At 53.1% G+C, this 26969-nt stretch overlaps 1 protein-coding gene across 1 annotated transcript; it reads right to left on the bottom strand.

Moving 5' to 3' along the window:
* On the bottom strand, positions 1 to 25271 carry LAPTM5 (lysosomal protein transmembrane 5). Its single transcript, XM_003276333.3, has 8 exons — positions 25100 to 25271; positions 10020 to 10113; positions 9204 to 9280; positions 7391 to 7519; positions 6526 to 6648; positions 5192 to 5287; positions 2758 to 2850; positions 1 to 1462 (listed from the first exon to the last, which is right to left on the bottom strand). Exons 1-8 carry the CDS (start codon positions 25184 to 25186, stop codon positions 1373 to 1375), a joined length of 789 nt encoding a protein of 262 aa, XP_003276381.1. The 5' UTR covers positions 25187 to 25271; the 3' UTR covers positions 1 to 1372.
* Positions 25272 to 26969: the final 1698 nt, after the last annotated feature.

Raw genomic sequence — 26969 nt, forward strand, 5'->3', positions numbered from 1 at the left:
GAAGCTTGTTGCTGCTTTATTGAAACTTCCTCCCTGTCGCACACAAAGCAATTACACAAGGGGTATTGCCAGGGAGCTCTTGCAGAGCCTTCTCCCACTGTACCCCCCGACAGTCCCCAGAGACCCTGCCCCCGTGGTCTCCACCTCTGGGTCAGCTCCCTGGAGGACCCCGACACACAGGGAGGCAGGCACAGGAGGGCTGTTGGGGCCAAACCTCCCCAGCTCCACAACCACCATGACCCCAGTGGCAGGGTCTGTGCCCACAAGGGGGTTGCCTGCTTTGACTGAACTAACCTGTGAGTTTAGTCCCACGAACAGATGTGCCTGATTTCAGGGCTGAATTTTTGCTTGACCACAAGCCTCGGGCAGAACTGACTCGCCTATGACTGAATCGACTGAATGGCCGGCGACGGCCTCACCTGGGAATAGACTCTGGCAGCTCATCACTGAAATGACTGTGACGGAGCTGACTCCTTTCACGGAATCCACTGCTCTGCAGCCACCGTGACCACAGAGCAACTGAATAGGTGAGCATTGGAGTGTTGATGACAACTCTTCAGCTGAACAATTGTGTGTTTGAAGGGACTGTTTTATGATGAAATAACTATTATTTCCTGGGGCTAATTGTTGAATGACAGTCTGTCAACTGTTTAAATGAATTTCATTTGAATTAACAATTATACAGCCACTCAGAGGTCCTACTTTCGCCAGAGTTGGCATCCAGTTGGTGGGTTCATTTGAATTAAATGGTTTGGAGGCTAACTTGATTTTTCAAATTGAATTTCATCACTATTCTATGTATTCTATTTATCACTATTCTAAATGACTCATGGTTGGCCAATTGATTATCATTTAAGCAAGCTATTTGAATACATTGATTACATATATATTTATATATAAGGGGTAGCTAATTGATGATTACTTGATTAAATTGCTACGTGAACTGACAACTATTTATAAATCAATGCAATAGACTGTTTTTTGACCAAATTATTTTACTGAACTGACAAGTGGGTTTTTGATTTGTCAGTTGCTTGGCTGAACTGATCAAGTCGATAGTTGCTTGACAAACTCACCAAGTTTAGAATGACCAATCGTCTAAACAAGTGTCAGAGCTGATTGAAATAAACCAAGCACTGTCGGGCTGAATTATGGAGAGACCCGAGGAGTGATTCAGCCTGAAGCGCTGACCCAGTAGTGAGCAGCTCACAGGCCCTGCAGGAGGAGCAGGCCAGCGAGGGAGACACAAGCAGATTGTCCTGCCAGGGAGGGGCGGGAGGGTCCACCCAGGCCACAGGGGCCACCAAAGCAAAAAAGCAGATTATGAGGCAGCTCCACCCCTCCCAGCACCGGGGCTGGGGCCTGGCGAAGGTCACACCTCTGAGTATGGGGGTGGCGCTGGGCCCCCCTCTGGGGTCTTCGATGGCAAAGACACGGCTTCCTCGTAGGACGGCAGGACCACCTGGAGAGACAGAGAGATGAAGGCTGAGTATGGTCAAGAACGACCTGCAATTCCAACCTGGGGTCATGGGACCCAAACCCCCACCTCTGGATGCAAAATGATGCTGCTGCTGCTGATGATGATGCTGATGATGCTGATGATGATGATGCTGATGACTGGCAGGTTTTGGATACTTGCTACGTGCTAGAAATTGCCCGCATGAGACAGGTGCAGTTCCCAGCCCTGTAGTGGACACACTGGCCTTTGCCTATGCAGCATCGAGTCCCCCTTATTTTGAAAACAGTGCACCATTTTCCTTGGGAAAACGTTCTCAGCCCATATACCTTCAGAAGAACTGGTCCCATCCCTCAGATCCAGCGGGGTGGCTGGACTTGGCCACTCAAAGTAGAATTGCATCCCCCTGGCTATAGTCCTTGGTTTGGGGATAGGCACATGGCCCAAGTTGGTCCAATCAGACATACTCCTGGGATCTTCTTTTTCTGCTGGGATTTCTGAGAGGGTGGGATATCCGCCTAGGGGTTTTGGCAGCCATTTTGCCACCACAAGGGATGGGCTTTCTGAAAATGAAGCCAACATCAAGGAAAGTAGAGTCAAGAGATGGAGAGGACGAGATCATATCCTGATGTCAGGACTCAGCCAGGCCCAAGCCAGACCTAGATTTGGCTGCTAAGTTCTGTGAACCAGTAAATTCCTTAAGTCAGATTGAGTCGGGTTTCTGCCACTTTCAACCAAAAGTGTCTTAACTAATACAATCTCCACTTTATAGGTGAGGAAAGTAAGTTACCAGGAATTTAAACCATCACTTTCCAATAAGCTGCTTCTAAGCACACCCCATCCTCTCTTCCTGGAAAGCCTCCTTCTCCTTTCCCAGCTATCTCATATCCATTGACCCTCCAAGACCAGTCAACTGTCGCCTCCTCCAGGAAGCCTTCCCTGACACCCGAGAAGAGGCCAGGCCCTTCCTCTGTGCTTATTGTCCCTGTGCTTCACACCAAGTTGTAATTGTATCTATGTATCTGAACTATACACTCCTCTAAGGCAGAGGTGGCATCTTAGTTTTCTCTGCGCCCCCCTGGAATTGATATGAGACTAGCAAAGAGTGAGAGGCAATAAATACTGAATAAATGAGTGAGTGAATGAATCTTAGACTACCAGAACTGAAAGAGATCACATTTCTTCTGTTCCAACCCTCATCTTACAAATAGAGAAACCAAGGTCCAGAGAGGGAAGGAGACTTGAACCAAATGGCCAGGGAGTTCGTGGCAGGGCTGGCACCCACCTGCAGCCACACTCACCTTCTGGAGCATCTTGGAGTTTCTCTTCTCCTCCACCGAGTTCATGCACTTGATGAATCTGTAGCACCGCCACACGCACTTGAACATGTAGACCTGGAAAAAGGCCCAGGTCAGGCTGTGCTTTGCTGAGCATCCTTCTCACGCTCCAGCAGGCCTAGGACGTAGGCCAGGCAGGAGCCACCACTCTCTCCAGAAGTCAGCATCCAGCCACGCCTGCTCGGACCTCTCATTCTGGTTGAGGGTTCCTCACCAGCCAGTCCAGAATATTCCAGGTATTGCCCTTTTCATTACCCCATAGACACCACATAGCAAGGGGATTTTGGGGGGCTTCTAGCCCACCCTCCAATTTCCCTGGCAATAGTCCCACGGCTCCTGCTTGACTGCCCACACTGACTGGAAGCTCACTACCTCCTGAGACAGCCCTGCCCTTCTCGAAACAGAGCTGATGGTGGGACATGTTTTCTTCAAAATTGCTTCTGATATGTTGTTTTCTAAAGCAGATTACAAAATAGCATGTGCAGTATTGGTCCATGTTTATAAAGGAGGAACAGTTAGTATATATCCATCAGCTGATGCGAGTTGATGTAAGAATTGGGCAGAAGCTTTCCAGAGTGGGGCATACAATCCCAAGGGGTAAGCTCAAGAAACAACAGAAAACCCCCAGGATGCCCCCTAAGTAGGAGGAGAAGGTCCTGTACTGGAAGGTCTTGTTTGATGGATTCCCTGATGGGCACATAGGTGGGGCAAGGAGACATATGGAGGTACTGAGTGACAAAGAATGAGGCATGAAGGCCCAGGGAAAATCAAGTCGGTGGAGGGGGCCAGCAAGGCAGAATGAGGGTCAAAGAGGGAAGCCCCTCATTGTGGAGGATAAAAAACAGAAGGGGGGCTGGGGGACGGAGCTGTGTGGTGGGGTCTGGGGAGGGGTCCTGCAGTAGAGAGTGCCATGGAAAGCCCACACTGGCTTCCTCCACGAAGCCTTCAGGGATGTTCTCACTGCACACTCACTAGTGCATTTGTGCTACATCAGTCCTTGGAGAAGATGTTAAAAGGGGCAAGGTTCTGTTTCTAGGTTGGCATTAGGTGACAGCAGAGACTGCCCAGGGCCTCCGATGGAAGCAGGAGCTGGGGTCTGCAGACGCCTACCCACCAGCACAGAAACGCTGGGGGGAAATGCACCCAGTTGTCAGCAGTGATGCTCTCTGTGTGGGGTGTGGATGGTGGAGTGCTTGTCTTCTTTCTACTTATCTGTAGTTTTTTGGTTTTTGTTTTTTGTTTTAGAGAGAGATTCTCACTCTGTCGCCCAGGCTGGAGTGCAGTGGCACGATTATGGCCCACTGCAGCCTCAACCTCCCAGGCTCAAGCGATCCTCCCTCCTCAGCCTCCCTGGTAGCTGGGACAACAGGCATGCACCACCACATCCAACTATTTTTTTTTTTAATGCTTTGTAGAGACAGAATCTTGCTATGTTGCCCAGGCTGGTTTTGAACTCCTGGCCTCAAGCAATCCTCCCAACTCTGCCTCCCAAAGCACTGGGATTACATGGGATTACAGGTCTGAGCCACCACACCCAGCTCATCTGAAGTTTTTAAATTTCTACTATGACCTATGTTACTTTTATAATCAGAAAAGAACACTTTTAAAAGCCCTTCCTTCCATTCTGTGGTCATCAGCATCCCTGTGGCTTCAGGCCACAGGCCCCTACTGTGGCCTCCAGGATCCCATAAAATTCCCCACGAGAGTTCTTCGGGTGTTAAGAAACAGCTGTCATGTCCCCCCTTGAGTCCTCTGTTTTCCATGCTGAATAGCGCTCAGGTCTTTGTTGGATTTTGTGGGGGTTTTCTGACTTCCTAAGATGGCAGCATTTTCTTGTCTCTTCACGTTGCTTGTTGTACTGCTGTGAACACTGTGCGGTGCTTCACCGTCACTCAGACCTGGGACCTGAAGCTGGGCCTGACCACCCCAGAGAAGAATGAGACCATTCCCCTCCCTCCTTCTTGTCACCAAACCTCTATTAACATGATCTCAGGTATATTCTGATGCCTGAATTACATAAAACTATAACATAGGCAAAGCAAGACTCCTGCCCCTGAGGCCCAGAGAGAAGTGACTTGCTGAAGACCAACCACACAGCTAGTGACAGTGGGGCTGGGATTCAAACGCAGGCCAGTCCAAATCTAATTCCAGACAGCTGGAATTAGACCTCTGAACACAGGTGGGCTTCACGGATTCACATCCCTTAAATGGGCTGTCTCGGAGGATCCCGAGTCAAGTCAGAGAAGCTGGCATGGGAAAGCAAGAGAAAGGAGCTAAAAGCAGGAGAGGGAGCGTGGAGGACATGTGACCCTGCCTTCTAACAGCTTGGCATGGGCAAGCCCGGGCCCAGCACAGCCTCACCACCCCTCCCAGAGGCGCAGGGCAGGGGTCCACTCACCTTGAAGATAAGGACAGTGATGAAGGCGATGGAAAAGATGATCATCATCTTGACGAACTGGTTATGAGGCATATCCTCCTGGCTGGGGAGGTAATTCTGCAACAGATTTGGGGGCCACATCAATGTCTCTGGACATAAGGAATTCCAGCAGCACTCACACATCCAGGAATAATGACCCCACCCTCCACACACACGCGAGCACAATGTGGCACAGCCGTCACCTTGGTCGACTGCCACAGCAGCCTTAGGAAGCAGGTGCTACCCTCAGCCCCACCCCACTGATGGGCAAACCAAGAAAAGCCAAGTGGCTACTACCTCCAGATCTGCTTCCCAGGCTGGTGCACCCGCCCATCCCCAGCTGGCAGGTGTCAGCTTCCCGTGGGCCACACCTATGCCCTTCTCTAGATGATCATTTTGGCTGACAGGGACCACCTAATCCACTAATACCTGGGAGGTTACATTCCTTCCCCTAGGGGCAGCTTGAAACCAATGACTGATGCAGGGGAACTCGCCCTAGGTGAGACTGCCTCTGTAGTCATTTGCAAATATTACCACACATTCTTTGAGACTCCTCCCTTCTAAAGGTGGTGTTTATTTCCTCTCCCCTTGAGTGTGGGCTGGACTTAGCAACTCACTTCTAACTAACAGAATGTGGCAGAAGTGATGGAAGTCGTAAAAGACACTGCCTTTCCTCCTTGCTTATCTCTTACGTCGCTCCCGCAGGGAAAGCCAGCAGCCATGTCAGGAGAGCACTCAAGCAGCACTACTACAAGTCCACACGATGAGGAATTAGGCAAAGAGCCCACACCCTGTGAGTGAGCCACCAGGAGTGCATCCTTCAGATCTAATCAAGCCCTCAGTTGTCCACGGCCCCAGGTACCATCTCCAGTGCAGCCCCACCAGAGTCCCTGAGTCAGAAGAACCCAGCTAAGCCACTCCCAAGCTCCTGATCCTCAGAAACTGTGTGAAATAATAAATGTTTATTGCTTTAAGCCATTATGTTTAGAAATAATTCATTAGACAGCAATAAAACTGATATTATGTCTGTGCTGCAATTCACATGCCAAGGCCCTCTCTGGAATCATGCAGGGTTGCTCCTACAGCCACGTCTTTGCTTCTTTGCTTGGCTTCCTCCTTTTCCCGAACCTGCCTTCCTCACTCCTTACAAGTTTCTTCCTGAGAGGGCTCCCTCAGTAAATCACCAGCCCAAGAGTCTTCCTCCCAAGCTCCAACTCCAGGGAACCCGGCCTAAACCACAGCCACACAGAGACGTGAAGTAACTTGTTCAAGGCCACACAGCCAGCAAATGGGCATGGACCCTGCCCCAGACTCACCATGTGGTTCATGGACTTGAAGTTGAGATAGGTGGGCACTTCCATGTAGGAGCTGCAGAGGGTCAGGATGCTCAGGCAGAAGTCCAGCAGCTGCAGTGTCATCAGGGGGAACTTGGAGGGGCTCTGGGGAGGACAAATACAAGGAGGAGGAATAAGGAGCAGCAATTAAAATCCCAGTTACTGAGGGGCACATAGTAGGCCCTCACTTGGGAGACCATCTCAGCTACAGACATCAGTGACTCTCGTCCCCAGTGCACAGAGAGACATGAACACACAGATGTTCATACCAAGAGCTAGTGGCAGACCTGGGACTAGAACCAGGGTCTCGAGACTCCCGGGCCAGGGCCCTTCCATGATGTAGCCCCTCGGTCTCTTCAAGGACAACAGTTGGGGACGGTGAGAAAAGCAGCTTTGGGGGACTGTGTCCTTGACTGGCAGCAGCCCTCAAGCCACCCCACAGTGGGCACTCACTGGCATGAATCATCCTTCTCTTCCTTTCTTCAACTTGGTTCCAAAGAAGAAATAATACTGGGGGCTGGGGGCTAAAAAGTGCACGTGCCCTTTCCTCGGATGTCAATTCACTTCCAGTGGCACTGAGTGCTGACCATGGGCTGCACCCCCAATGTGCATGTTCCTCATTTAACCCTCATAAGGCAGTCTGATGAGATGTGATTGCAGGTACATTCCACAGAGGAAGAAACTTGGGGCAATGTGGAGGGACTCAGAGACTGGGTCAAGACACCAGCCAGCAAGAGGGCTCCCACCCTCCCCAGCCTGGGCACAGGGCCCGTGTCTGGTCCCCTCCCATCTCTCACGCCAGGCCTGGGCTCTGCCGTCCGGTGAGAGGTGGGGGCTGGGTACTCACAGCACGGCTCCGGGAGGCCAACTTGAGGTAGGCGGGCAGCTCAATGTAGGAGCCTAACAGGGTGAGCAGGCACAAGAGATAGTCCATGACTTGCAGGGACAGGAAGGGCAGCAGGTACTTCTCCCGGTTCTGAAAGGTAAGCCCAGCACCGTCAAGTGTCCCCTGCATGCAGCCAACACTCTGCCACCCAGCCTGATATCCTCATGCATCCCCTTCCCACCCTCTCCCAAATCTTCCCTGCCCTCCTCAGTTGAGGTCACCTTCTCTGAGTGACACTCTGGGGACAGGGAGTGGATAAGACCCAGGCCCTGAATGAGAGGAATCTTGGTGTCCCAGGAGACGTAAGGGAACCGTCCCCATCTATCAGGGCTCAAAAGAGCAGATTTGACTCAATTTGCTCACAAGAACCCAGCAAGGAAGGGCTTCGTGCACTTTCTACAGAGGAGAGGGGAGCAGAGAGGACTTGCTGGAGGTGGGGACACCAGATCGGGGAAGGAGACTAGCAGCGAGCAGGAGGGAAGGGCGGGGCACTGGAGGCGGAAGGACAGACATGAGCGAAGGCCCAGAGGCAGCAGAGAGCCCCTGCCCCCCCCATCCCCCACCCCCCCACCGCATACAGTTGGACCTTCCTCCACCAGCCACTCCCAGGGTCCAAAGTCACAGTAAAAGGCCCTGCCAGGAAGAGGCTGAAGTCCCTCTCCTTCAATTGAAAGCAAGTGACCACCGTGACCAGTATTCATTCACATGCTCTCACAGCTGGGGACAAAATCACGGAAACAGTGGTTTCCTGGTGTCTCATGTGGTCGTCTAAAATCACTCAGGAGGCAACCAGAACAACCTTGACTGATCTCAGAGTCTTCGGGGACCACCTGCTCCATTTCTCCATTTCTCTAGCTGAACCCTTTGAGTTTCTGCACAAGCACCCACAGTCACCCTGCGCAATGCAAACGGCCTCCCCGGGGAGCACGGGTTCCAAGACAGAGTGGGCGTTAGCAAGGGGAGTGGGTGCTGGCATTTTAGGCAGGGTGGACGCATTCCAAACCAGCACCAAATCATCGCCCCACTCCTCCGGCCCTGCAAATGCCAGGCCCCTGTCTGCACAGGAAGGACCCTCTTCCTGGATCCTGCTCCCATGGCTATGTGGTGAGGCCCTGGCTTCCTGCCTTTCTGGGGACCAAGGGACAGAGGGTCTCTCTTCTGCAGGGGGTTGGGCTGCAGCCCATCTCAACTCTCCCACCAGATCTCCCTCCGGCCCAGGAGCCCCTCGTTGTCACACTAGACTGTCCCTGTCTCTCTGAAGGCCCATCTTCCCCAGTCAGATCATGAGCTCTCTGAGGGCCTTCCAGGGCATAGGTCCCCCTCAGGGTGCTGGCGCCTGTCACTGCACAGATAGAGCTGCATGCATCCTACTTTCCCCCTTCTTCAGCTCCTCTCATCCATTACAAAATCCAGTGCTTTCTCCCCTCCCTCACCCCCAGAAACAACACTTCCTCTTTTCACTCTCAAAATTCCCTGCTTCCACCTGCCGTTTAAACGGATGTGAGTCATCAGCTAATTCTCACCAGAGTGTCGGTGACTAGCACAGCCCACCAAGCCCGGCCCCCTGGAGGCTCATGTTACCAGGGAACCAAAGTCACCTGCCCAGGGAATCTCAGGGAGAAACGTGGTTCTCCAAAAGGTAAGTGTGAAGATCTCCAGCATGCAGGTGGGACCTCCTGACACACCCGCCTCCCACCCTCTCGGCACCCAGCACTGCCCACCAGCGGGTGTGAGTAACAGGAAAGGGTGGGGGCAGCGGGGCTCAAGCCCTCACCTTGACTACGCCGATCAGCAGGCTCAGGCTGATGATGAAGAGCATGGCGATGAGCAGGAAGCTGGAGATCAGGTCGGCTGAAAGGCAAGGAGAGCAGTGAGGTGCTCAGGGGCGCCCCCAGGACCCCAGCCAGGCTCCCAGGACCACACTTGGGGAACCACTGGTTTGGGGACATGAGGATGCACAGGAAGGCCCAGGCCCTGCCCTCATGCAGTCCTCAGTCTGGAGTGGGCACAAAGACAAAAGCAGAACATCACACGTAGCACAGGAGGGTGTGACAGAGGGTGCTGGGCTGGAAGTGCAGGCTGGGGTCCACTTCAGCCGGGGTGAGGCTGAGGAAGGCATCCCCGGGGAGTGGCCTGAGAGCAATGAGGACTCGGCCTGAGACAGGGACAGGGTTGGTGAGATCAGTGTGGCTGGAGCAAGGTGTGGGGTGAAGGATCACAGGGAGACGCTGTCAGAGAGGTGGGCCAGGGGCTGGATCCCATGGTGAGGAGTTTCCGTTTTATTCTAGTGTGATGAGCAGCCACTGACGGCTTTAAGCAGAAGAGTGAGGCTGTCACCTTTGCCAGCTGGTGGGGGTTTGCAAAGCGCCGTTCCATCTGCTCTCACCACCTGCAGATGTGGGTGGGGTCAGGTGGAACATCCCTATTTGCGGATGAAACAGCCGAGGCCCCAAGAAAGGAAGACACTTGCCAGAGGCCATCATCGTCCATGGAGAGGTGGCAGAGCCTCCAACACCAGCCCGGCTATCCCTGGCCAGGGCCCTCCCTGTCCTCCTCCCCCCGCCACTCCCCCGGCGTCCCCTGGACCTACCGATCCTGAGGTAGCCCATCTGGGAGAGCTTGCAGGACGCCTTGCCATGGGCCACCTCTACCGCGTGCTCGATGAACAACAAGACGCTCATGATCTGGAGGCAAAGCAAAGCGTCAGTCAGCTGAGCCTGCATCACGGCTCCCGGACCAGCCCCTCCCACCTTGGTGGTGAACAGCAGGGAAGCCAGTAGTGGGGATCCTGGAGCGGATGGCATGCCAGGTCAGTAGGGCATCCCAGACGAAAGAGTGGCCTTTACACACAGAGCGCCCATGTTCAGAATCCTGGGTCTTCCTCTCTCCAGCTGTGTGACCCTGGGCAAGCTACTTGACTTCTATAAGCCTCGGTTTTCCCATCTGCAAGATGGGGATAATACTAGTAACTTCCTTAGGAGGCTACTGTGAGGAGTAAATGAGACTATCCCAGGAGAGCCCGTAGGCCCAGTTCTCAGTAAGAGTGGTAACCGTTACTATTGAAGGTCAGGCTTAAAGAGGTGGTGTGGGGGGTAGAAGCTGAAGGCCCCTCCACTGCACCTCCTTCTGTAACAACAGGCTCTGGGGATCAGAGAGCATCATAGAGCTTCAGGTTCCCGGCATCATCAACACAGGCCCAGGAGGGCCCTGGAGAGCATCTAACCCTGAATCCTTGTCTCCCATGGCCCCTCAGGGAATAATAACATCTTCCTCATAGGATTGTGGTGGGGCCAGATGGGATAATTCACTTAAAGTACCTGGCAGATAGTAAGTACTCAATCTGTGCTGTTATCCATTATCCCCACTCGACTGTAGGTTCCAGGCAGGGAAAGCCTGTGTGTCTCTGTTCATTCCCCTAGCTGTTGTATTTGTTGAATGAATGAATGAATGAATGAATCCCACACTCTCAGATGACCCTTGCTAAGAATGATGGGGAAGGGGCAAATCTGATAGGCCTGGGTGTTGGGGTGGCCCTAGAAACAACTGAAGTCCAGCCACAAAACTGCAGTTTGAAAGAACCTTGGAGGTCGCCTTGTCCATGACTCCCACCAACCAAAGCAGGAATCCTGTGCCACACAGCCTCTACTTAAGTGCTTCCAGCCACAGGGAACTCACAACCTTATGTGTGTCCATGTGCTTGTAGCAAGCCCTCCACCCTTCCCCTACGACATAAATGCAGTTCTCCAGGCACCCTCTGCCCATCTAAAGAACAAGAAGACTGTCCCCTCCCTTCTAGTGGGTGCCCTATCTCTATTAATATGGCCCTAAGTTTACCTTGGCTTTCTAGGCAGCCCTGCACTGGTAACTCATGCTCAGCTGACAGGCAACCAGCCACCCACCATCTGTTTCCCCCTTGCTGACTGTGTGGGTTTTTTTTTTTTTTTTTTAGCTCAGACACAGGTCTCAACTTGTCTTCCTGCCACATTACATCCTGTTTCGGGGCCTGGAAAGGGACTGAACAGAAGAGTGATGAAGAGCTGGGCTCCAGAGTCAGATCAAAACACATTTGAATCCAGGTCACTGTGTGACCTTGGGCAAGTCTCTTAACCTCTCTGAGTTTCCTCATCTGGAAAATTGCTGGATTTAGTGAAGATTAAATTGCGTTATATTTGCAAAGCACTGAGCTCAGGGACTGGCAGGGGGTGCCCAGCAAACAGAATCTGCTTTTGGCTGGGGCAAGCTTACGTGGTTGGGCAGTAGTACCAGCAGCACAGTACATGCTCTAACTGCCCCTCTACCTGCTGGAGAGTGAGCTGGAAAGGCTTTGTCTCATCAGGAAAGTCGAGAGCACCCCGAGAAGGAGGCAGGTGTGGTGAGGGCTGTGGCTGACACTCACAGGAAACAGCCCTGAGAGAGAAAATCTCCTTCCTCAGCCCCTAAAGGCCAGGCCGCAGCCCCTCTCCTCTCAGTTTCACCTTGAATGACAGAAAGAGAAAGGGAGGCAGATGACAGCTCCGTCCAGCACAGAACGGGGAGTCCTGTGAAGTGGTGAGCTCCCTGTTCCTGGGAGTATGTAAGCAGATCACAGATGAGTCACAGCTGGGCTTAGAGAAGGACCATGAGGATCTGCCAGCGTGAAATGAGAAGACTTTCAAGGTCTCAAGATTCCAGGATTATCTGAGATCTGGAAAGAAGCCTAGAATCAGATCATCTCAACCTCCCCTTGCTAGAAGGAGCCTACATCTACTTGTTTTATAAGCTGCCTCTGCTTGATTTATAAACTCAGAGAGATTAGGTGGCTTGCCCAAGGACACACAGCAAGTTAAGGGGGGAGCCCAAGTCTCCCAGTGCTGTTCTGATGCCTTCCCAGTCCCCTGACCCCCAAAATGCCTCAGAGCCCAGCTAGCTTGAACCCCGGGGAGGACTTAGATATTTTGATCATGCACCTATGTCAGTAAAACCTTTTGAACACACACCTCTATTTTTCTTTCTTTCTAAATTACATGCATGTGTTACTGTCCTAGTTTATCATGAACTTCATAAAACAGCTACTAAAAAATTTCCAGAAATTAAAAAATTATATGATGGAAAAATTGAGAAATTTTAATATTGTCATCCTGAGGCCATGAGGTCACCTTGGACATTACCCAACTTTAGAGACCTCTACTAATCCTCAATTCCCCCTACAACTCCTCTGTTCTCCTCCAAGCATCCCTTACTGCCCTGCAACCCCTCCAACCACCCCAGGGGAAGAAGGGGACATTTGTACAGCTTAACTCCATGCCACATGATCTTCCCCACTACCCAGAAAAGGGACTATTCTTAATACTTTCCTCCCATTTCACAGATGAAGAAAGTGCAGCTCAGAGAGGTCCAGGGCCTTGCCCAAGGCCTCCCAGCTGGTCATGTGTAGGGCTAGGGTTCAAATCTTGGCCAATTCCCTCCACTTCCCAGCATCTCCCAGGCACCTGGCTCTGCCTAAGGCCTAACCCTTCCCCTCAGTGCCTCAGTGGAGGCAGAGAGGTGCCCCCATCCCCTCTCCCTCTGCAGTCCCCCCTCCCTCCCCTCAGCCTGAGCACCAGGCACCAGAGGTATTTCTGCTTTTGTGAAAACCACCTGCATTTAAAACCCAGGCTCGCCCTCCCCCCCATTTCACCTTCTGAACAACCCTGCTGCAGGGGATGAGGGAGGACTTTGTCCCCATTGCCGGATGGCTCACGAGGCTCATAGAGGGCAGGGACCAGCCCACGGTCACAGAGCGAGGCAACCTCAGAGCCTGACTCAGACTCTGCGGGGCCCCGACCTTCCACGAAGATGCCAGTCCCTGACCAGGAGAAAGGGAGGAAGCTCCGCTCCAGGCACCCATGTGGCTCTCTAGGACATAGGATGGACAGGAACTCACATTTATTCAGCACTACTATGTGCTCAGACCTGCACACACAGGCTTGCACTGCAATCTCCCAAAACTTTACGAGAGAGGCAACATTTTCCCATTTTACAGATGAGGAGATGGAGGCTGAGAGAGAACTCACGTGCCCTGTGTCACGTGGCCCGGCTGGGGTGTGAACCCTGTTGCCTCTCTCCTGGGGTCCAGGTAGCCATCTGCCCACCCTTCCCTGGCAGCCAAACCCCAGCCCCAGCCACTCAGAGTTCAGGAGACAAGAGCTGGGGAGCAGGAGGCCTCCTCCACTGCCTCACTGCTGTGTGGCCCTGGCCAGGTTCTGGCTTCTCCCTGGCCTCAGTTTTCGCTTCTGGTCAAGGAGAAGAGACCCTCCTTTTCCCCTGGGGCCATTGGGATGACAAAACGCAGGAGGGAGAGGGGGGTGGAGCTCTTACACACAGTAGGACATCTCACCCAGGCTGCCCTCAGGCCTCCACCCCCAGCCACCCCAGAGCCAGCACCCTGCCCCTCAGAAGGCTCTCACTGCCCCACCCATGTCCCTAACCATCAGCTGCTGGTAGTTCCTGGAAAGTACCTGGCAGACCTACAGAGTATGCAGAGAGTCAAAATTTCCAAGCCCCCCGCCCTTGCCTTCCCTTCATGTCCCTGGTTTCCACCAGGACACAGCGCTGCCTTCTCCCTAAGCTCTGAGAGCCCAGCTGGACTGTGACCTTGGGATCCAAGCCATTCCATGACAGGCACAAGCCTTCTCTCCCCCAGCAGTGCCCAGGCAGACAGCATGCCCTCACCCACTTGCTCCCCCATTACAGCATCTTTTCACCCACTGTCCTTTCATTCTATGCTGGTGAGATCATGAAGATAAGAGCTCGGGTGCTGGAGTCAGATGGCCCTGGGCCCCAGCCGAGCTCTGCACCCTTGAGCCAGCCACTAACCTGTCTGGGCCTCAGCTCCTCATCTGAGGAATGGGGATAATCACTGACCTGCCTCACAGGATTGCTGCGGTCAAATGGCATCATGCGGTGTGCAGAGCCGGGCACACAGCAGGTGCGCCATAAGCAAGCACAGTTGGGTATTGGTTTTTGCTACCTCTGGGCATTCACTGACTCTCAGTAAACACTCTCTGAGCACCTACCACCTCCAAACTCTGTCTAGAAAAGCCACTGACCCTCGCATGCTGGTGTCACAGTCTCCAGGGAACTCGATACGTAAATGGTGTGCTCAGAGCCATGACAGAGGACACGCATGGGGCTTGGGGTCCTTGATGAGGGAGAGCGCATTGCTGTCCAAAAAATTTAGGGAGAGTTTCACCAACAGGAAACCCATGAGCGTGGCTTTGAGGGATAAGTAGGAGTTTTCCAACACAGAAGAGAAGAAAGCATTCCAAAAGAGCAGACATCATGTGCAAAAGCCACAGGCCTGGTGGTGCAGGTGTGTTTCGGTTGCTTCAGGGAAACTCAGAACGCACGGGAATGTCTCTTCCCTGAGAGGAGGATGTTACCAGTGGGGAAATATGGCCCAGAGAGAGACAGCGACTAGCCCAAGGTCACACGCCAAAACTGTCGCAGGGTCAAAATCAGCTCTGTCCTCCTGCCTCCAAGCCAGGCTCAGCCACCCTTCCCACCCCTACTCTCCTTTCCCGCTTTTCACCTCTTCCCTCTGCCCCTCTTTGGTTTCAGTTCTTATTCCCGTCTGCACGCAGCCCTTCTTTCTTAATGACAAACACAGCTTCCCCAAGCCGGCCAGTGGGGAAGTGGCCAGGGGCAGGGGGATTTGTTTCTCTTCCTGGTGGCTCTGAGGAGCAAGCAACAGGCTGGGCTAAAAGAATGGGGGCAGGGGCTGGAGAAGGGAAATCAGGGAAGGTGGGGACAATGGGGTCAGTATTGAACATGGCTGGGCAATAAGTATGGTGGTGCCAGAGGGGATGCCGTGAAAACAGTGCACCAGGTGTCACCTGGGAGGCACTGGCCACGGTGACCATGTGAGGCGGGGAGTGGCTGTTGGGATGTTGTTGGTGTTGGCGTGGTGATGACAGTGATGATCAGAGATGCTGTTGGTGATGCTGGTGACAGTGATGGGGGTGACGGCAGTGGGGACATCAGGATAGGATGGTGATAAGGAAGATCACGTGGATGGTGGTGATGACACCAGAACCCCCGATTCTGGGGTTCAAAGACCAGTCGCTTCTGCAGGAGAGCAGGCCCACTCTCTCCCACTCCCTGAGGCCCAGGACCCACCGTCTCAGAAGCAGGCAGGCAGAGACCCAGCCTCTGAGATTTTCAGGGAGGTAAAGCCTATAGAGAAAGGACCCAGCCGTCAGTGAGCACACACCCGCGCCAGCCAGAGTGTGGACACTTTCCTGCCCGTTTACTTCATTGGCTCCCCCTACCGAATGTTCGAGCCCAGGACAGGCCCGGGCTTGTCTTCAACCCTTCCCAGCAGACAATGCAGTTTTCCAAATGGGTCCCAAGTGCCAGAGCCCTCCCTTGCCCCTCCCCCTCAGGGCTGCTCCACCGTGACCCTCTGTCCTACGGCCTCACACTTCTGCCATCATCTTTATCATTATGGGCCCTCCCTGAAGCTCAGTCCCCTCAACCTCACCTGCCCACCCTGATTTCCCTGGGTTGCCTGGGAGGAGGATGTCAGAAGGGAGTCACATGTGTCACCATCAGGAGGAAGCTCCCCATCCCCACCCTGTGCTTCTGGTCAGAGCTTGTGGGGGCTCAGTGGGGGCCAGCCCCCCAAGAGCACTGTCTTCCCAACCACCTCTCCAGCCAGCCCAGATACCACCAGACACCCCCATTCCTGGGGCCACGCACTCCGCAGCAGCCCGGCCTGGCTGCCTGCAGCTCCCCAGAGCCTGGCTTCTCTCTCTTCTTCACTCTTCCGCAGTTCTCGTCCTCACCCCCGCCTCCACCTCATCCCCTCCTCCCTCCACTGGGCTCTGGGGCTCACAGACCGCAATGAGAACCCCAGTGTGGCCACTGATCCCCTGTGGGATCCTGGCCTGGCCATGTTACTTCATCTGTAACATTTCCTCATCTGTAGAAGGGAGAGAAGAATCCATCCACCTCGTGGAGTGGGTGTGAAAAGTAAATAATTGAAGACGGCGATTCAGAAAGATCAACTGAGCAGCACCGGTGCCTGTGTGTGGACACCCAGCACGGAGCCTGGTGGCCACGGCGGCCTTATTTGTAATAGCCCCAAGCTGGAATCAATCCAAATGTTCTTTTGCAGGAAAACAGGCAAATGCTTTGTGGTAGATTCATACAATGGAGTATACACAGCAATGGAAAAAATGAGTTAGCTGCCCGCAACCACACAGATGAAGCCCCCAAACGTAACGTTGGGAGAAAGAAGTGCTCACAAAAGAGCACGCGCTGCAGAATTTCATTTCTACGTAGTTCTACAGATGTACGTGTTACAGAACTACATAGACGGGCAGAAGTCAGTGGGGGCGGGGCAGTGGCGAGGCAGGGGCTCTAGGGGCCTCTGGGTGCTGGTCCTGTCTGATTTCTTAGTTTGGGTGGAGGTCACATGGGTGTGTCCACCTTGTAGAAGCTCACCAAGATGGCACTTATGATAGCTGTGCTTTTCCTTAGGTAAATTATACATCAAGAAAAGGTTTGCAAAAATAAAATAGAGATTGGCTGTGGCACCTCCTGTGCCAGGTTCCACAGGATGAGGAAGATGAATCAGGTTGGGTCAAGACCCAAACGAGCATCCAGGCCAGAGGGCACGACTCCCAGGGACCCAGCACACAGGGCTCCTCAGGGTCCAATGGTGGGGGTCGAGGAGGGCTTCTCAGAGGAGGTGAATCTTGAAGAAGATTCCCTGAAAGAGCAATGGGAAAAGTGTTCCAGGCAGAGGAAAGGGCATGAGCAGAGGCCGGTGTGTGTGAGACGCATTCAGGAAACGGCAAGACGTTCCTTTTAGTGAACTGTGATTTGGCTCCGTCCATGTGCTGAATGCCAGCAAGCCTCAGTAAATGGCAGCAGCCGGCTGGGAGAACACACGGATCCACTGGTTCGGCAGGGGTGGGGCCTCTGGGGTGAGAGAGAAAGGGGAAAGAGCACGCAGGAGACGTGACAGCTCATGCAAAAGCCTAAAGAACCTAGACTCAGATGGCTCAGGTGGCGCTGGAGGAGGCCGTCACCTGCAGCACAGGAAGTGCTGTCACTGGGCTCTAGCAGCTAACTTTGCCCCACAGGCAAACAGTGCCAGTGAATCCCAGCAGCAGAGATATTCTGGCTGGTGGTAGCTTATCAAATCTCCCTTTAGGATCAGCCAGTGGTGGGGCTCAGAGTTGGCCTCCAGGTATGACACAAGGCCCTGTCCTCCTCCACTTCCTAGATATCTGGGGAAGCACCCTCCACTCCCCAAACGACTCCCTGGAACCGTCACTTCTCCCTTTATCTTCAGAGCAAAGACCCACAACAGTGATAATAAGTATTGATACTATTATATTGTGCATTTATTAGACGCCAGGTCCTCTTCTGAACACATACAGTCGGCCCTCTGTATCACGGACTCTGCATCTGAGTATTTTCAATCTGCAATCCAAGATGTGGAACCTGCGGATAGGGAGGGCCGACCGACCGTACACTCTCTCGTGTCATCCCGGCGCCAGTCTTGAGAGACAGGTTCTAACATGAGTCCCACGTTTTTCTGATTTTGCAGGTAAAATTGAAATCAGCTCTTTACACATGGGTTCTGTGCTTCTCAGAGCAAGGCTCTGGGGATGGCAGAGCTGACCCCCCCATCCCATGGCTGCCAGGAAGGCTGCCCTCCCTGCCTCCTCCTGGAGCAGACACCTGAGCTCGGGTTCTTTATCTAACACAGGCTGCAGAGTCACTTGCCCTCCTGAGCCTCAGTTTCCTCATCTGTAAAATGGAGGCCCCAGTGGCAGCTGCCATTTGTCCGGTGCCACAAATGGGAGTTACTGACTCCCACTTGACCGGGGAGGACATTGAGGCTGGGGAAGGGGTGCTTTGTCCCAAGCAGCCCCTGCACAGGGCTGAGGCAGTGCAGCTCTTGGCTCTGCTTCCTGCCTCATTAGGAGGTGCTTTGTGCCACTTCCCCTGGCAGGGTGGGGTCCCCTGGGAGACCAACGCTCGCCTCACAGTGAGCTCAGAGCGAAGTCCTGGTTCCAGGCTGGTGCTCTAGGCTCAAAATAAAAGCCTCACTTCCTGGAGGCCTCGGGGCCAGGCTGGCAACAGTGAAGTCTTGGCCAGGCCAGGCTACGCCCTTCAGCCGCTCTCTGGGTAGGATGGGCCATGGAGGCCTCCTGCTTTTAGAAGCTGGGGTTCACACCCCTGAGGTGAGGAGAACAACTCAGTTCTGACACTGAGGAAGGGCTACAACTCCCACCCTGCCCCCACTGGCCTCCTCACCCCTCCATGAAGGGCACAGAGCTGCAGTGGCAGAGAACGTGGCCTCTCTGTCCAGCCCAGGGGCATCAAACGTAAAGGTGGCAAGTTCTAACAGATTCTCACCCAGGGTTTTCCCCACCTGGCAGTCTGGACTCATTTTTCAACCCCAAACAGATGAACTTTCAACAGGGGAGCGGGGCCAGGCACGATGGCCCACGCCTGTAATCCCAGCACTTTGGGAGGCTGAGGCGGGTGGATCACTTAAGGTCAGGAGTTCGAGACAAGCCTGGCCAACATGGTGAAACCCCGTCTCTCCTAACGATACAAAACTTAGCCAGGCATGATGGCACACACCTGTGATTCCAGCTACTTGGGAGGCTGAGGCACAAGAATCACTTGAACCCGGGAGGCAGAGGTTGCAGTGAGCCAAGATCACGCCACTGCACTCCAGCCTGGGTGACAGAGCGAGACTCAGTCTCAAAAAAAGGGGGCAGGGGGCCTTGTGTTCTTCTTCCACAGCCCACTTCAGGCACTCGCCTGCTAGCCCCCTACCCGGCTTCACTAGGGCCTCCTCCAAATGATCACTTTTGAGGCAGGGACCACTGGCCCCATTTACAGATGAGGAAGGCAAGGCTCAGATAACAAAGGTGCCCGCCTGCTCAAGTCACATTGCTGGAGATGGGCCTGTGTTCTTTTCAATCACAAATCACTGCCCCTGAAGTGGAGCAGAGAAAAGAGCCCCAGGAGTTCTAAGGAGGGCAAATCAGGAGAGCTTCCTGGAGGAGGAAGCTTCCCGTTAACTGGACCATAAAGAAGAAACGAATGGTGGGAGGCTGGATGAGGGCAGGGCCTCCCAGACAGACACACCGCCCCAGCCATGGGCCAGGGAAGGAACTCATTTGCCCACTTTCTGGATCATTCCACACACCTGTGTGCCAACAGCGGGACCTGAAGCAAGCTTCTGCCCCACCTCTCCATGTGTCCTGGAGCAAATAACGGTCCCTGCTGGACCTGTTTTCCCATCTGCAAAATGAGCTTATAGGCCGAACAGAGATCCATCCTCTTAGCTCTGAAGCTTGTAAAGCAGAGGACTCAGGCAGATCCCACCCCTGGGGACCTCTCCACCCTCCTCCCCAAACACCTCGTGGCCACCCCTCCTAACCCAGCTTGACAAACCTCCTAGGTCTCTGAAGCACTGCAGTTTCCTTGCCCTTCAAGCCTGTGTTCATGCTACTCCCCCGCCCAGCGTGGTCTCTTTTCCAAGGTGCCCAAGCAAAGCCCTGCTCATCCTTAGGACTCAGACTTCCTCCAAGAAGCTATTCCAGAATCCCAGCCTCCAGCCCCGCATCTGTGCCCCCGTCATAGCCAGCAATGTCATCCATTGTCCTTGTCACAGGTTTTCCTTGGCAGACTGGCCCCTCAAGGGCAGAGGCCGTGAAAGAGCCAGGGCTGTATCCCGGCCTGGGGCTGGGCACAGAAAGACATGGGGGGACTTACCTGAACGAGGTCAGGGCAATAGAGACTCCTTCTTCAAATACTATGATTTGAATGCTTTACCTTTTTTTAAAAAAAACAGAGTCTCACTCTGTCAGGCTAGAGTGCAGTGGCGCAATCTCGGGTCACTGCCACCTCCGCCTCCCAGGTTCAAGCAATTCTCCTGCCTCAGCCTCCCGAGTAGCTTGGATTACAGGCTCCCGCCATCATGCCCAGCTAATTTTTTGTATTTTTAGTAAAGACGGGGTTTTGTCCTGACCTCAAGTGATCCACCCGCCTCAACCCCCCAAAATGCTGGGATTACAGGCATGAGCCACCGCACCCGGCCTTATTTTTTTTTTTTTTCCAATTTAAAAGTAGTATACTTGAGCCACAAATAAAGTACCATTGGATTATAACCCAAAGCATACAGTAAAGATCCCTGGGTCCCTGTGATATAAATAAACCCTTTATTTATATAATAAACTGGGAGTACAGACAAATCTCCTTGAGAAATTCCAAGTAATTTATGTAGCTACTCTGCCCTCAAGGAGGTGGGGCGGAACTCCCCATTTATCAAACCTGGGCTGCTTGGAGCAGCACAGTGACTTCCTTCTAAAACATACAGCATGGAAAGGAGAGAAAAGAGTAACTTTACAAGGGAGCAACCTCAGCCAGGGGCTCAAAGTCACCAGCAACAGTGGTGAGTCAAGTTGGCAGAACCTTTTCTTAGTACGATGTTCTGAGACTGGCACGTCACCTCTGTGGTCTCCCTCCCAAAAGCATGAGAAAACCACCAGAGACCCCAGTTGAAGAACAGTTGACAAAATGCCTGACAAATACTCCTCGAACTGTCAAGATTATCACAAACAAGAAAAATCTGAGAAACCATCATACTAAGAGGAACCTAAGGAAGCGTGAAAACTAAATGTAACGTCGCATCCTGGATGCAAAATCTTGGAACAGAAAAAGGATGTAAGAGGAAAGCTGGGGAAATAGGGGTAAAGCATGGACTGTAATAACAGCCCACGAATATTCATTCACCCGTTGCGACAAACACCCCACACTAGCGTTGAGACGTTAGCAATAGAGGAACTAGGCATGGGGGACGCAAGAACTATCTGTACTGTGTTTGCAATCTTTTCGTAAATCTAAAACCGTTCTAAGTATGTTCTCATTGTACCAAATATGGAAAATACAGAAAAGTAGAAAAAATAGAGCTTTCAGTATCCTAGAACCCAGACACATTTCCTCCTCGCCCTGTTTTGACGTATCCTGTTTCTACACTGTTGAAATCATAGCAGGTGTTAAGTTTTTTAATCCAGACAATGCATTTCTGACAGTGGAATTCCGGGCACCCTGGGGAAAAGGGGTCAGGAAGGAAGAGATTTCTGGGCAAAAGTGTCTTCTGGGGGTGCCCAATTTCTACCATTGACTTAGGACGTGCTTCAGGTTGGCAAAAAGCCAGGACCCAAGGTACCCAGTTTAAGAAATTTCTCTAGACTGGGCTCGGTGGCTCATGCCTGTAATCCCAGCGTGTTGGGAGGCCAAGGCAGGAGAATCACTTGAGGCCAAGGGTTTGAGACCAGCCTGGGCAACATAGTGGGACCCTGTCTCTACAAAAAAAAATATTTAAAATTAGCTGGGCATGGTGGCATGGCGCCTATGATCCTGGCTACTCAGGAAGCTGCGGTGGGAGGATCACTTGAACCCAGGAGTTCAAGGCTGCAGTGAGCTGTGATGGCACCACCGCATTCCAGCCTGGGTGACAGAGCAAGACCCCATCTCTTAAAAACAAAAACAAAACAAGCAACAAAAGATGGGCAAGTTACTGAACTTAGAAAAAAATAATAAATTTTAAGAAAGAAAGAAAGTAAGTAAGTTAGTTTGCTGGCTTCCCAAAGTGTGCAAGTTTGGGTGACCCAGAGAATCCTCTGCACAAACCCAGTGACATCCTGAGGAAGACGCCTGAGCCCAAAGCTACGGACCAGGCTTCCCTCATGTAATAACGCCCTCATGACTCAATAGAGCGTGGCACTGTCTCAGGATGGCAAGGGCTCAATTTAACCCTCCCTAGAGGGGCCAAGTCCACAAATAGCTCATGATGTGCAGAGTCGTCACCCATGGCTGGGTCCAGATGACAGCCAGCATGGGCTATTGACACATCTGGACCACAGCTTCTCTTTTTCCACCCAGATGCTCAAAGTCCTATCAGCACACCTGTTGCCAGCGAGCCTATGGGAAAGCCCCCAGGCCCTGCCCTTTCTGGGAAGGAGAGAGGACTCTTTCGGGGTGCAGGAAGATAACCCCTCACTGGAGTCAACTGAGGACCACAGCCTGGAGACAACCTGGGCCAAGCGCACGGCTTCCAGGCCGCCCCTCTGTTTTTATGCCTGCTCCTGTTCTAGAACATCTCATCACCCGTAGGCATTGGTTCTCAACTGGGTGAGATTGGGCCCCATAACTAGAGACATTTTTGGTTATCACAAGTGGCAGGGTAGGGAGATGGGCAGTGCTGCTGGTATCTAGTGGGTAGAGACCATGAATGCTGCTGAACTTCCTCTAACGCACAATTCACTCCCCCATGACAAAGAATTATCCAGCCCAAAATATCAATGGTGCACTGCAGGGAAGATCCAGCTTCTTAGCTTGTCACTCAAAACCTTTATCACCTCCTCCCCAAACTCCAGGTTGGTCTCTATTGTGTCCCTGTAGAAGCCGAACATATACGCCATTGCTCACCTGTTTCTCCTCCCCTTCCATACTGCCCACAGCCAAACTCTCTCTCCTGCTGATGGCACCACCTCCAAGGAGTCTTCCATGATTGCTTGGGCCCACACATTCTTCAGCTCTGTGAGCAGGGACCGTATATCACACCACCATTTACAGGTGAGGACATCGTATGGCACGGTCAACAAGAAACCTTAACAGCCCCACAGTCCCGGGTTTGCAGGGCAGCCTCTGGGCCCACACAACCTGCAAATGGATTCGACTTGGCCTGCACAGAGATTTTTTTCTACTGTGCATCAATCACTAGCATTTAAAACATCAGAAGATGTGACACAAAAGCCTGCTCCCTACTCTCTAAACATCAGAAGAGCGGCCACGAGGGCCCACAAACCTTTCTTGGCAACAACCAGCAAAAACAGAGAGCAGCTGCAGGGTGGGCCAAGCAAGGGCTCCCTGGGTCACCGCAGGCCCATGTGCCCCCTGCTGTCATTCACATGGCCTGCCCAGACCCTAGAGGCATCACAGTTGGAGACCTCTGAGCCAGTCAACATCACCTTACCCCTGACTTTATAAAAGGGAAACTGAGGCCCAAAGAGAGGCTTGTCTGAGCCCACACAGCCAGTTAGTAGCAGGGCTGGGGTAAGACCCAGGGACCTGCTACCTGTGAGATGCCCCTGCATGCCACGCTGTCCTTTCAAGAATGCTACATAGTCTCAGAGCTTGAAGGCCTAAAAGACAGGGTACAGGGACACTCAAAGAGTGATTTGCTTCTCTCAGCTCTTGCATTGGCAGGAGCTGGGGAGGACAACCTCTGAGTTCCTCCTCCCAAAACTAGAGTCCTTGAATCTGACAGCTTGACTCCAAGGATGCTGACAGCTTGACTCCAAGGATGCTGACAGCAGGTGCCATGTCTGATGCACAACGAATAATAAAGCACTCACCCATGCGTCAGGCATGGTTCTGCATGCTTTGTATATATCAACTCCCTGAGCCTCACAACAAACCCTATCAGATGGGTATGATAATTCACATCCCCATTTTTTTAAATGAGAAAACTGAGGCTCAGAGAGGTTAAGTAAATCACCCAAGGCTGCACAGCTGGGAAGCAGGGAAGCCAGGATTTGCATGCAGGAGTCTGCATCCAGAGGCCGTGGGCTAACCACTGAACAGCATCACCCCCCTGAAGGCTGGGTTCTTGCCACAGCTCTGCCTGCCCTGCCTGTGACAGGAAGCAGGTGCAGGCAGGTCTAAGTTTGCAGCAACCCACTGCAGCATGTGGATCTAGGCTAATTTTGAGGAAGCCCTTCCAGACTCATGAGAAAACTGTTAACCATAGGCCCTGAGTCACCCCAGGAGGAAGTCGCCTGGGTCTAGGGGAGATGGCTGTGGAGGAGTCTGGGGGTAGGGTGGGTCTGGGCAGGACAGTACAAGCACCTGACCCTCATCCACCCCAGGCAGAGGGGGAGCCTTGGCCCCCGGGCACTGCGACTTGCCCAAGACCACACTGAGTTACCAGGAAAGGAGGAACCAGTGACAGCCGTGACTTCACAAGTTGCCCAACAAGAGCTTGGGCCGGGCAAGTTACCCTAATGATTAGCACAGGTCTCAAGTTCTCTTTGGTGGGCAGAAGGCCGTGGTTTGACTGAGCTGGAAGCTGAGAGGACTCGGCCCCTGCCTCCCCACTGGAGGCACAAAGGGGAGACGCCCACTTTTCATCCCCTCGAGTGGCCCAGGCTCCCTCCAGGCCCCAGGGGAAGAATCGGGGCTGTGTCTGCGGCCGACCTCACATCCTGGTCAAACAATCCCAGCCCACGTTCCTTCCAAGATCCCTGACTTCCAAAGCACTTTCACGTCGGCTGTTGGCTTTGCACACAAATAACCTTCCGGCCACTGCTGTGTCCCATCTCAAGAGGCAGAAACGGCGCCAGCCTCGGAGTGAACATCAGTTACATTTGCCTGGAAAGTGGATTCCTGCTCCCTTACTCCTCACTCTTGCGGCATCTCCCCAGGGTCCCCCCAGCCATTTGACAGAGGAGGAAACTGAGGCCCAGAACAGGACAGGGATTTGCCCAGGGTCCCCCAGAGAGGTGGGGAGCAGGAGTTCTTTCATTTGCGGGGCTCCGTAGATGAGGGGTCACCGCAGACATGTGCAGTCACGCGAGCACGCACACACGCACACCCGGGGCGCACACTCACCACATGGTAGATGGCCAGGGCGGTGGTGGCAATGCGGACATTGAAGCAGCAGCAGGTCTGGCGGACAGCGGACAAGCGGGGGTCCATGGTGCTGCCGTCCCCTCCTCTGAGGCACTGAAGGGGAAAGAGCCTGGTGCCTGGAGCAGGGCAGAAAAGGGGAAGCTGCTGGCTGCCCTCCTCACTTCCTTCCTGCCCCTTAGACAGGCAGGGACAAGGTCGTCACAGCTGGGGCGGGGCAGCTGGGGAGGGGGAGTGGGGACAGGGCAGCAGCCTGCCTCAGAGCACCCCACCGCCCTCTGCCTTTCCCAGGAGGGGGTTCCGGGGAGGACAGACCCTAACACCGTCATCTGGCCCCGCCCTGCACCAGGGCCAGGGTTCCGCCGTTTCACACACCTTGCTTACTAGAAGCACACTACCAACTTTGGAAGTCAGGACTGTTACCAAGCCCATTTCCAGATGAGGAAACAGCTGTCCAGAGAGGTCAAGGCACTTGCCCCAAATCACACAGTAGTTAGCACCGGTGGCAGGATTCAAACCCAGATCTGTCTGGCTGCAAAAACAGCTATTGTCTAGGAGGCATTTCTTGCCTCTTCCAGGTATGCTCCTGGATTCACTCCTTTCATCCTCACCTCAATCCTTTGAGAGAGGTACTATTATGATCCCCATTTTACAGATGAAGAAACTGAGGCACAGAGAGGGGGAATGATTCGTGCAAGGTCACACGGCTAGTCAATGAAGGTGCAAGGATTTTAACTGAGGCTGACTGGTGCTAGAAGCCGCCCTGGAGCTGGCATTCTCTCCTACTTCCTCACCCCGAGCCACAGGGAGAAGCTTGTTCTTCCTAAGCTACGAAGAGGCGTGCAGGGCTCCAGACAAGGACGGAAGAATAACCACAAAGCAAACCCATCAACTGTGTGCCAGGCCCTGGGCTGGGCTTCTCTTCTAGCTGGGTCGATAACCCTTCACAGCAATCTGTGAGACCCAAACCCCACTTTCAGGGCCTCAAGACCCAATCCCCACACTCACACAAAATCAGGGGTTGCTTTTCCCCCTTGATCTTGGGAAAAGTTGGAATTAATAAGCCACAACTATTAGGCAAGCTACCCTGGGATCTCTACTCCCTCCTCAGATGATAAATTATCCATATTGCAATAAAGAAAGGGAACGGAATAGGAAGTACATGCAACATTCCTGGAAGAGGCCCTGCTTCGTCCCACAGCTGAGCCCCTTTGCAATGCCAAGCTTCTAGTGGAGAGCAGACAGGAACTGCCATGAAGCCCTGCCCTCTCGGGAGATCGTGAAGTTAGGATTGGACACTGCTGCAGCCCATCATTTCTGCCCCAGGAGAGGTTATAAAAAGTCCCTAAGCTCCTCCCACGTGGAGGAGTTTCTCTGTTAGACCCACAAAACTTGGTTGGTGGACTTGATCAAACCATTCTCCATGTGCCAATGAGACCAAGGGGACTCTGCAGGCGTGGGGCTCCTGGGAGGCCTGGCCTCTCCCTTCCCAACTTTGTTTTCAAGGCTGTTTCTGTTCCTTCATAAGCCTTGCTGAGGCCTGACATCATAGAAAGGTGACAGAGTGCAGTGGTTAAGAACTTTGGCTCCACAGGCCCATGGCCTGGGATCTTCTGGCTGGGTAGGCAGAAAAACAAGAGAAGTCCTCCTTTGTCTAAGAGTAGCAAGGCCAGAGGAACTGGAGATCAGGAAACCAGGGATGCTGGGGAGTCTGCATTTGATTGTGCACAGAAGCGATTTGACGATTTCATACCGTAATAAATGACAGCCATTCATAACACTGTGATTTGGTGAAACCAGGACAGGTGGGAAGCCAACTCCCAAAGAGAGGGATGAAACACACTGACGGCAT

This window comes from Nomascus leucogenys, chromosome 12, assembly GCF_006542625.1.
Source record: "Nomascus leucogenys isolate Asia chromosome 12, Asia_NLE_v1, whole genome shotgun sequence".
NCBI lineage: Eukaryota > Metazoa > Chordata > Mammalia > Primates > Hylobatidae > Nomascus > Nomascus leucogenys.